This window comes from Megascapheus bottae, chromosome 15 (genome assembly GCF_031878675.1).
Source record: "Megascapheus bottae isolate mThoBot1 chromosome 15, mThoBot2.hap1, whole genome shotgun sequence".
NCBI classification, from domain to species: Eukaryota; Metazoa; Chordata; class Mammalia; order Rodentia; family Geomyidae; genus Megascapheus; species Megascapheus bottae.
The window spans coordinates 22,784,375-22,795,650 of record NC_143523.1 but is presented as its reverse complement, the minus strand read 5'-3'; the positions used below and the strand labels follow the sequence as shown (position 1 = coordinate 22,795,650).

Genomic DNA, 11,276 nt, shown 5'->3' with positions numbered 1-11,276 from the left:
GTGCTGGCCTAGCAAGCACAAAGACCTGGGTTCAATTCCTTGGTACCACATACATAGGAAAAAAACCACAAATGGTACTGTGGCTCAAGTGGTAGAGCTCTAGCCTTGAGAAAGCCCAAGTGCTCAGGCCCTGAGTTCAAACCTTACTACTACCAAAAATATGTATGTAAATTTTTAAAATGCAAATGAATAAAAGCAAAGATTAAGAACAGGAAACCAACAGTATGGCTTTGAGAAGCAGGCAGAGAAACTCAAGATGATTTCTTATTCCCTTTGGGTAATTTGAAATCCTTTTTCTTTTTCTTTTTTTCTTTTTAGAGCCAGTCCTGGGGCTTAAACTGAAGAAGGCCTGAGTGTTGTCCTTGAGTTTCTTTTTCCCAAGGCAAGCACTCTACCACTTAAACCACAGCTCCATTTCTGGTGTTTTTGGTAATTTTGAAGAGATAAGAATCTCACAGTCTTTTCTGACCAGGTTAGCTTTGAACCATGACTTTCAGATCCTGAGTAGCCAGGATTGTAATAGTGAGCCACTCGTACCCACCTAATTTATAATTCTTGAGAAATCCTGCCAACAGCAAGGCTTTATGATTCTTCATGTGTCAAGTCTCCCCATTTTGAAAGCTTAAGATCTAACCACAAAGCTTCATTCATGGTCCTCTACCCAGACCCCAACCTGTGGCTTTCCTCTGCTCTGTGCTTACATCTGAAATCCTATCTACTTAGGAGGCTAAGATCTGAGGATCAAGGTTCCAAGCCGGCCAAAGCAGGAAAATCCATGAGATTCTTATTACCAATTAATCCCCCTTACTACTGGGGAAAAAAAAGAAAGAAAGAAAAAAAAAAAAAAACACTGGAAGCAGAGCTGTGGCTCAAGTGGCAAAGCATTTATTCTCGAGTGAAAAAAGCTAAAGGACAATATCCAGGCCCTAAATTCAAGCCTAGCACAAACTAACACACAAAACAAAATAAAAAACAAAAACCAATTGGCCAGGAGTTTGGCCTAGAGGTAGAGGGCTTGCCTACATGATGACCCGGGTTCAATTCCTCAGTACCACATGCATAGAAAAAAGCCAGAAGTGTTACTGTGGCTCCAGTGGTAGAGCTCTGAGCTCTAGCTTTGAGAAAACCCAGGGACAGTGCTCAGGCCCAGAGTCCAAGCCCAGGACTGGCAAAAAAACAAAAAACAAAAAACAAACAAATAAACAAACAACAACAACAAAAACTACATGACATTCCTGTGGTCTATCGGAACCCAAAACACCCCTCACTGGAATGTCTGCCAGCCTATTTGATCAATTTGTCCCATTCCTTTAGGGGGCACATTTCTGGTCACCTGCTTTCCTCCTTCAAATGAAATAAGGATATTGAGGTGCCATCTTGGCCACATGGGGGATGAGAGGGAACTTGGTTAAACTGGTACCACTTCGTCTTCGTGGTGGTGGAAGGTGAAGTCTCATTCCCAGTTGCTATGACTGTGTCTGAGTTCCTAGGAGTAGCGGAGGTGACTGAGACAATAGGTTACTGGACCTGCCAGTCCTGTGCCTTGAACTCCCTAACTACTGACCCTGACCCAATTTAGGCCCTGCCAGCACAAGTGCCATTAGGCCATGCCTCATGTCTCTGCTCTAGTCACCATGGTGTCCCACTTTAGCTTCCATTGGAGTTGATCTGGTTTGTTGGCTCTCCTTGCCCCTTTACTTTCTATGTTGATGTCACTTCTTTCTCCCAATCCCTCTCCAGGCACTGGGGCAAAGGTTCGTCCCTTTCACTGAATGGGATTCTGGACCCGAAAGAAGCTAGATACATTGACTTGCCATGCCTGTCTCAGCTCTTTCACACCTGTGCCTTTGATGCCTTCTTGCTCATAGTTTGACAACATGAAGGGGAAAATGAAGTTGACTTCTTACATGTTGACTTCATCCTCAACCCAGAGGCTCTGGCAGACAGTTAAGCGGTGAGTGTCAGGCTTGATTCCTTTCCTGGATGCTCTGTTCTCAAGTAATCCTTCCCTGACATCAGACTCACCAGTGACATTGTGGTTCAGGCTAAGTGCAAGCTAGTTGGCACATCAGCCACAACGTTGCCAAGTTGCTCAGAAGGACAAGTTGCCATCTCTTGAACATTGGGAACATGCTGACTCCTGCTGTGATACACAGATACTTTGAAGATAAAGTTAGTGGACAGGAATACTGGTGCCTATCATGTCCTAAGGATTACACAAGCTCCCATTGATGCTTTGTAAAATCCTTGAGAGGGGAAGAACTGAGGAGGGAGAACTGAATATGGGGCCCTGGATATGGCTCTTCTCTTCCTGGCAGGTCCTCAGGGATGAATGCAGTTGTCTCTTTGGACTGCCACATGACAGAAGGCCATGGAAAAAACAAGCATTCCAGAAGAGCAACTCTGGGCCAGATGACATTGCATAGCCAGGTCCGGTGGAAAGTAAGGAGTAAAAAAGAGAATCCACAGATCCCTCTGGTGGGGGGAACAGCTGAAAAAAAGCCTGGAAAATCACCAAGATTACACTTACTTTTACCTTGTCTGACAAGCAAAACTGAGAATCAGTTTGGGATATTTCCCTTTTCCCTTTTCCTTGAACAGGGAGAGATGGGCAGGAACGTAGAGTTGGACAGTAGAGTGAAAGGAAAATGCCTCTAACTGGCCTAGGGGATCTTTCAGACATTCCCTTCCCCAGGGTTAAGACCAGTTTCCATAGTGTCTATAGACACAGTGGGTAGAGGTGGGACCAGGAGAAACAGGGCCCAGGGACTCAAACTCTAGACCTGGGCGTTATCCCTGACCTCTTCAGCACAAGGCTACTGCTCCATACCTTGAGTCATAACACCACTTCTGGTTTTCTGGTGGTTAATTGGAGATATGACTCTCATGGATTTTAGTACTCAGGCTGGCTTTGAACCTTGATCCTTAGATCACAGCCTCTACAGGCATGAGCCACTGCACCCAGTCAGGGCCCAGATTTTTTATTAGCATGTCTGTTCTATGGCTGGAAAAAGTACTTATTGTATACATGGAAGATACACAAGTCAGCTATCTATGAGTAAATATTGTGAAGTTGTCAGAGCTCCTAGCACAGTGTACACAGATACTGCCATATCACTTTGTCTCAGGCCTGTTCTTTTGTTCTGACCAATCCTAAGGGCTCCTCTATTGAGAGCTCCTCTCCCTTCCCTAAACTCCTACCCTATATGTTGCATGTTTATACTTTGTGCCCATCAGATACTGGCTATTGTGCTTTGTTCCATTTCTCAGAAACCTGTTGAATTACCCAGGGTGACAGCAGAACATTCTGCATTCCCTCCACACTGAGAAAGCATTGGCTTTCCACCTGGCACACAGGAGGCTTAGCCAACTCAAGTCCATGGTGGGCATGTTGGCACAGAGGGACTGGATGGGAGACTCAGACTCCTGGCTGGGAAATGCTCTTAGGCCATGGCCAGCTTCCCTAGGATCTTGTAATCATGCTATGGTCAGTTAGGACAGCAAAGCAAGAGTGATATTAGTGTACCTGTGATAAGAGTAGGACAAGGGGAAAGCTGAAGGACACAACAAGGTAGATTAAGGGGAGGAAGCTAAGGAGAGGAGGAAGAAAGAAGAAAGACTGGCCAGATGGAGAAGGAATGGGTTAGATCTGCATCTTGTACCCCAGGAAGGGGAAGTCACTGGTTCAGGATTCTGGGGGACAGCTAGTAGCTCCTCTGTGTACCCTTGGCCAATGGGACTTGCTCTATCCCAAAGGTGGAGATGGGGCAAATCCCTGTCATCTTCCACATTGTCCTAGAAGAGTCAGAGCAAGGACTTCCTTTCTATTAATTATTTTGTCGTGGAAGCTCAGGGGTGGTGTCAGCCTAGCCTTCTCTGTGTCTGTCCTTTCTGTGTAAATTCAGGTATGCTTCTGGAGAAGGGGCTCGGAGAGACTGTAATCTAGAAAGAGCCACCCTTATAGAGTCAAGGCACCGCAGAAGGTCCAGACCTGCTACAGCCTTTTGGCTCCATGTCTCAGTTTCCTGGTCTATGACACCTATCATACATCTTGCCTAATGCACTCTTCCCTGTGACATGAAGTGTCACAATCACATTCACTCTCTGATCTGCAGGACTGACACCATATCTTTAAGAAAGGTGGTCATAGCCACAGTCGAGGTCTCTCCTGTAGCCCACATACCTGTGCCTATACACAATCCTGATCTTACTGACTCTGATATCTCTCTCTGTTTTTGTTTTCTCTCTCCATTCTTCTTTTTTTTCCTTTTTTTTCAGGCAAAAAAAAAAAAGAATTTATTTGGGCAGAGCAAACTGCTGCCTGCATGCCTGCTGCATGCAGAAAGAGAAGTGAAGGAAAAAAGTGGAAAAGAAGAGGGGGATTTTGTTGAACCAGATTATATAGGGAAAGGTGAGAGGCAGGACCACAGTGATACAGAAGCAATTTCAGTGTCTGGGGAACCTCTCACTGTCCAAGGGAGGGGTGACCAGGGTGGTTCAGGGAATGACCTCGACGGATGAGGAAGTGACCTCAGAATCTGGGATCCTTTGCTCATACACAGTCAGGTGATTAACACGTGAGTACTAGTTTCTGGCAGATGAAGAGAAAGTGGGGAGGGGGCTGTTCACCTGGGCATACCTAACATTCTAGGCTTTTGATAGTTACAGCCCCAGTGGGAGGAACTGGTGGGTGTCTGGATTATAGAAATAGATGGCACCCAGGAAAGTACCAAGATAAATTGTCCTGCGTCTAAGGCTCCCTTTAAGTTCCTGTTCAGGTAGAAGGCAGGTATGAACATTAGGCATGCTCATTAACTACTTCTCTTGATCTCCCTCCCAGCTCTGGTCAATTTCGAAAGGGCAGGCACCGAGTGGCTCCATTTAGGACGTGACATCATACCTCAGTATGGTCCCTTTTTGCTGATACTGGCTCTGACTCAGGTGCTCGTTGTTGGGATGGCTTCCCCCAGTTGACATTTCTGCTCAATAGCCTGGGCACTGTCCTAAGCTCTTTTGCTGAAGGCTAGTGCTCGACCACTTGAGCCACAGCTCCATTTCTGGCTTTTGAGTGGTTACTTGGAGATAAAAGTCTCAAAGGAACTTTTCTACCTAGACTGGCTTCAAACTTCGATCCTCAGATCAAATGAATCTTTGCCCCTTTTACTTCCAATTAAAGCAACAAAGAGATCAAATAGAAATATAGTTAAGCGTGGGGGGGAGGGTAATGGGTACCAAGACATGTGAAAGGGTATCAATGTATGTGAATTAATACACCTTCTATCTGGCAAATATCATGTAACCCTTTTACTAATTACAATAAAAAATAAAAAAGAAATATAGTTAAGCAGGAATTTGTCAACAATAAATACTGCAAGAGTTATTTTTCCCTCTGGGGTCTGACTAAATATTGCTAAATACTACTAAATACTGTAATGGCAAAACTGTATACTTTTGAGGTTTTGTTTTTGTTTTCCAGTCCTGGGGCTTCAAGTCAGGGCCTAGGCACTACCACTGAGCTTCTTTTGTTCAAGACTAGAACTACCACTTGAGCCACAGCTCCACTTTTGTGTACGTGGTACCAAGGAATTGGATCTAGGTCTTCCTGCATGCTAGGCAAGTACTCTACCACTAGGCCAAACTCCCAGCCCCCAACTCTTGAACTGAATATAACATTTTAGGATAGTAATTAAGATTGAAACCATTGTCAGCTCTGTGTCCAAGGCTGTCTGCATATTTGGGAAACACATTAGACAGCAAAAAATAGCATTCAAGTTAAGAAGTATTTATTTAAAAGACCTTGACCAAAACAAATACTTCAGTGAACTTTGTTAGTCTTAATTCTCTTTCCTCCACTTTGAAACAAATATTTAGGACAATTCTTACTTCCCAATTCTTTTTATGCAAAAGAAGCCATTTTTAATTCCTTCTCCAAAGACACTCTCTACTACCATCTCCTTTTTACTTTAATTTGCATTTAACATAACCCTATTGAAACCTCTTTAATTCAATGTCATAATCCTAATCCTTTGAAACATTTGGTAACACCCAAATCTGATCATCATCTTTTCTTTTGTGGGTCATGGGCCTAGAGTCCAAGTCCCATGACCCACAAAAATAATAATAATAATAATAGTAATGTGGGACAGGGGTGTAGCACAGTGGCAAAGCGCTTGCCTAGCGAGTACAATATCCTGAGTTCAATCTCCAGTTCCAAAAAGCCCCCTCATTTTAATGCATAAAATATGTGATCATGCTGTAAATTTTTCAAAAGTATTTTCTACCCAAATGAATGTGTTTCTCTCCCTTTTATTCTCTCTCTGTGTTGGATTCAGGATACCTAGGAGGGAAGGGTTGGTCAGGGCCAGAGTAAAGGGGAGGTCAAGGGCAGTCTGTGCATAATATGGACAGATACATGTGGGAAACCAAGAGTACTGGCCAGGGCAACTGCATTAGCCCTTTCTCTAACAAGGGCCACTCAGTCAAAGATATCCAGCTCTGTCTCTCAGGGAAGAACACCATGGAACTGTGAATGGGGGATGCTACCTCGGCTTCCTCCTTCTTCCTGTGTAATTGTCCCACTGCCCGACCTTCACTGTGTTCCCAGGGAATCTCTAGGCTTGGATCCAGTCCTCACTGGGGCACTAGGTCTTCTCTCTGTTCTAGAAAGAAATCTCCATAGTATCCTCTGAGGCCAGAGTGCCAAGGAGAACACAAGCAGCCTGTGGGAATGAAGCCTAGAAGAAAAGTGTGGGAGAAAGAGCACAGTGGTGGTATTAGACAGAACAAGAGATCACAGCGAGCTAGTGGCAGTGGTAGGTAGAGATGACACACAATTTTCTTGGGCCAACTATATGCCAGCAGTGAATTTTCTCTGGGGCAAGAACAGAGGTAGGACAGATGTTTGCAACATCCTTAGGCCTTGCCTAAAAATCTCTTCCTGTCTCAGCTTCTCTTATCCCCCTTCTTATCTCTCCTGCTTGGGGATAATTGGACCAGCCAGCTCTACTCATCTTGCCCTTGTTGGCAGTGGAAAAAAGGGGTGTGGGAAATCTCACACTCCACAGCAACCGTGGCCTTCAAATGCCCTGGTCAGAGATACATACACAAAGACCTGACCTATAGTGCAGAGTGAAGGGCTCTGAGCACAGCACCTAGCTGCAGCAGGCTCTGGAGAAGAAACCACCTTCTGTCCTGGCAGTACCATACTCCATCCAGCAGCCTCAGTCCTGAGAACGTCTTCTCAGTATCTGAAACTAAAATGCCTGTGTCCTTGCTGCCAGAGAAGGTAAGCGTCTAAGAAATGGCTCTGCAGCTATGTTTGCCACTCCATCTGGGTTTGTAGCAAGGTAGTCAGTGGGTATGAGAGTTGAGTCTTGGAAGATTTGGCTATTTTTTTTGAAATGTTGAATTGCTCTTCACAATTTGGGAATTGAAACTGTAATTTGGGAATGTATGTGTGCATATTTGTTTGTTATTGGCATAATTAGTAGTATAATAACCTGTCAAGCTTAGCTGCCAAATTCTGTTATTGTTTTTATAAAAATGCTTAATCTGGGGGCTGGGAGTTTGGCCTAGTGGTAGAGTGCTTGCCTAGCATGCATGAACACCCGGGTTCGATTCCTCGGTACCACATACATAGAAAAAAGCCGGAAATGGTGCTGACACAAATGGTAGAGCTCTGGCCTTGAGAAAGTCCAAGGACAGTGCTCAGGCCCTGAGCTCAAGCCCAGGACTGGCAAACAAACAAAAAAAAACATGCTTAATCTGCTCGACCAAGGTTTTGTCCTTGTGGTCACTGACCGTGGGCATCATAAGGTGACATCATATGGTGATAACCACCTGTGTATAGTTATGATCCATATTTCCCTAGCTTTACCTCAGTGAAAACTACTTCCCAGAACTCTCCAGGCAGAGTACTACAATCTCTTACTCTTTATTTTGTTATTTACTCTGTGGCAGATGACATACCTAGAAGCAATATTATGCACAGGGTATTCAGGTAGGAAATAAAGTAGGTTTTGCTTTGTTTTGTTTTGAGGTTGTGGGGCTTTTCTGGGCCTGGGCTCTGTCCCTGAGCTCTTCAACTCAAAGCTACCACCACCCTATCCCTTAAGCCATAGCACCACTTCTGGTTTTGTACTGATTAATTGGAGATAAGAGGCTCAGGGTCTTTAGTGCCCAGGCTGGCTTTGAACTGTGATCTTCAGATCTCAGCCTCCTGAGTAGCTAGAATTACAAGCGTGAGCCTTCGCACCCAGCTTAAAGTAGGTTTTTGACAATAATTGGTAAAGCTTCATTTCTGCCATGTGCTTGTTGCACAAATTGCTTTCCCAATGCATGAAGAATTAAAATGCTTGGATCTTCTAATGTCTTCCAACCTGAAGGCTAAGTATTTAGAGGTATTTGTTCTTCCACCCGCAGGTCTTCTTCTTAGTAAGCACACTTTTGGGGAGCTCTGGAAGAGGGGTCACGACTAAAAAGTCAATAGGCGTCACCTATCCTTTTGCTGCCAACCTGGCTGTTTCATTAGCAGCCTTGTCTTCCCTTTGCTCCAGTGACTCATTCCTTGGTGACCTGGGAAAGGTATAATGGCCATCTTTTGGGGCAGCCAGACTGCATTTGACCATGACAAGAACTCATCCCTCCTTTCACCTTCCCCCATATCTTCATTCTCCAAATGCAAAGTTGAGGCTATGTTATCTGCATTTTTGCAGATATTCCTTGCCCCCATCTGCATGCAGTGAGTAGCCTCCCTCACCTGTTAGGCTTTTCTGCACTGGATGGAGAATTCCTCCCACCTAGCAAGAGGCACCGGAATGGCTATAGGAAGTTAATTATGCTCTGCCTCCTTACTTCAGGTTCAAGTCCCACCTAACTGTCTGGAATATTACAGTAGGAGGATGCTTCATTTTTAACTTGTCCATTTATGCATACAATCCTTTCTTTCTTCTCCTTTTTTAAATTTTTGTTTGTTTGCAAGCTGGTCTGCTTGAACGCAGGGTCTAGGTGTTATCCCTGTGCTTTTGTGCTCAAGGCTAGCACTCTACCTATGAGCCATAGCTTCACTTCCAACTTTTGGTGGTTAATTAGAAATGAGTCTCACACTGTCCTATACAAGCTGACTTCAAACTGGAGTGCTCAGATCTCAGTCTCCTGAGCAACAAGAATTACAAGTTTCAAATGTGACAACTACAGTATATTTGTTATGGATCTAATTGACTTTGATCAATGAATGGGGACATTTTCCATTCTTCAAAACAGAAATTAAAGCTCCATTTGAGCAAGTGTATAATCCTGAATTTTATAAGGTGGAAGTAAAGAAACAATTTAAAAAATAATCTAATTGTCTAGGTGCAGTGGTCCACATCTGTAATCCTAGCTACTCAGGAGGTTGAGATCTGAGGACTGAGATTCAAAGGCAGTCCAGACACTACAAAGCCTGTGAGACTCTTATTTCAAATTAACTGCTAGAAAACCAAAAGTGGCTCTGTGGCTCAAGGGGTAGGGTGGTAGCCTTGAGCTGAAGAGCTCAGGGACAGTGCCCAGACCCAGAGTTCAAGCCCCCCCCAATTAATAATTTAAAAAAATAAATTAAAATATCACATTTTAATATTAAAATTAATAATAATCTGATTTGATAGTGCCACAAGAAACACAGAATTAAAAGCATCAGCCACCAGCATTACCCTGAACTCTACATCTTGTGGGTGGAGACCAGACGCAAAAACTGGGAGAAAACAAGAGAAGGGGAAAGTGGTTCAAAAAGAATTGTATCAATCACCCGGTTCATGTAACTGTAACCTTCTGTATATCAACTCTACAATAACAATACAAATACATTTTTAAAAAGAACTACTACTGAAGAAAAACAGATTTTTCATTTGTTATTTTCTAACTAGTTCAACCTATCTTTCAACAACCTTTTCCCTTGTTCTAACCAACTGTCAACATTCTGCCCTATATGTGAACTTTTCAAGTAGAAAACTTATAATTTGAAACGAATTGATATTTCAAATTAATCTTTATTCTGTTGGAATAAATTTTTTGTTCTTGAGAAGTTTATTCCAAGAAAAGCCCTACAATACTACATGACTATGAGCTACCCTTGTTGGATAGCCACCAAACCCGGGGACTTGCTTCTGGCAGGCAAGCACTTCCCCCATGAGCTATATATCTCCAGCTTCCCCTTTCTTTCTTTCTCATGCACTTCGGTAGAGGAAAATCATTGGGTAAGCTGTCATTGTGATCTCAGAGCCACAATTTGACTGGTGTAGACAATTCGAGTGCTTAAGAGCTATTATAAAACTCACTAGCTAGGGCCGGGAGTTTGGCCTAGTGGTAGAGTGCTTGCCTAGCATGCACGAAGACCCAGGTTCGATTCCTCGGTACCACATACATAGAAAAAAGCCAGAAAGTGGTGCTGTGGCTCAAATGGTAGAGCCCTAGCTTTGAGAAAATCCAGGGACAGTGCTCAAGCCCTGAGCCCAAGCCCAGCACTGGCAAAAAAAAAAAAAAAAAAAAAAAAACTCACTAGCTAAAAATAAGGCTACTATAAGAAGAGGAAGCAAAGCACAGGTTGTTAGATAATATGCAGACTTTTCCAAGAACCACCCAGACACATCAGATACAGGGAACAAAGGAAGAAGCTTAATGTGGGGTGGAGGGGCCACTGGCACTGGCTGCTATTTGGGGGTGCTCTATATAACCTGTAGGGCTTAGGAGGCAGAGAGGAGGGGGAGACCCTAGAGCATGTGGTCTAGGGGTTTCATCACGATAGACTAAGATTTATGGATACTGTCCAAATGGTCGATGAGGGGGTCTGCAGCTGCTCAGTCCTGAAGGCCATTATGGGGTGGTCTTGTAGCCTTATATGGTCATTCAAGGTAAAGGGATGAGAGATAGCTGTCCTTAATCAAGGGTTCTGGTGTTGCTTGTGCCCAGAACTATGGGAGAGGGGGAAGTCCCCCTGGGCAGCACTGATTATTTACTGCTTTGACCAGACAGGCCTGGAAAAGGGGCATGCTAAGCTACAAGCTAGGCTATAGAAGAGGAGGCCTCTGGGCCTGCCCCATTACCATCTAGCCTTGAGAAGAGTGTCCTTTCAGAGAAGGCACACTGCAAAAGCATTCGAAGATAAAACCCACGGTGGGTCCTTCCTACACATTTAGCTCAGCTCTGAGAGAACTAAGATTTAATGTAAAAATGAAAACTTTAATAATTCATTTTCCAGGTTACCTACCTTTTACATATCTAAGTATTAGACAGCAGAGCCTGTC

At 43.9% G+C, this 11,276-nt stretch overlaps 1 protein-coding gene across 1 annotated transcript in view; it reads left to right on the top strand.

Moving 5' to 3' along the window:
• The first annotated feature begins 7,243 nt into the window (after positions 1–7,243).
• LOC150053951 (acyl-CoA desaturase 3-like) overlaps positions 7,244–11,276 on the top strand; it is a 28,077-nt gene continuing 24,044 nt past the window's right edge. The window contains exon 1 of the mRNA XM_090346076.1: positions 7,244–7,285. Within this exon, the coding sequence (XP_090202202.1) occupies positions 7,259–7,285 (27 nt within the window). The 5' untranslated portion in view covers positions 7,244–7,258. The remainder of the gene's footprint in view (positions 7,286–11,276) is intronic.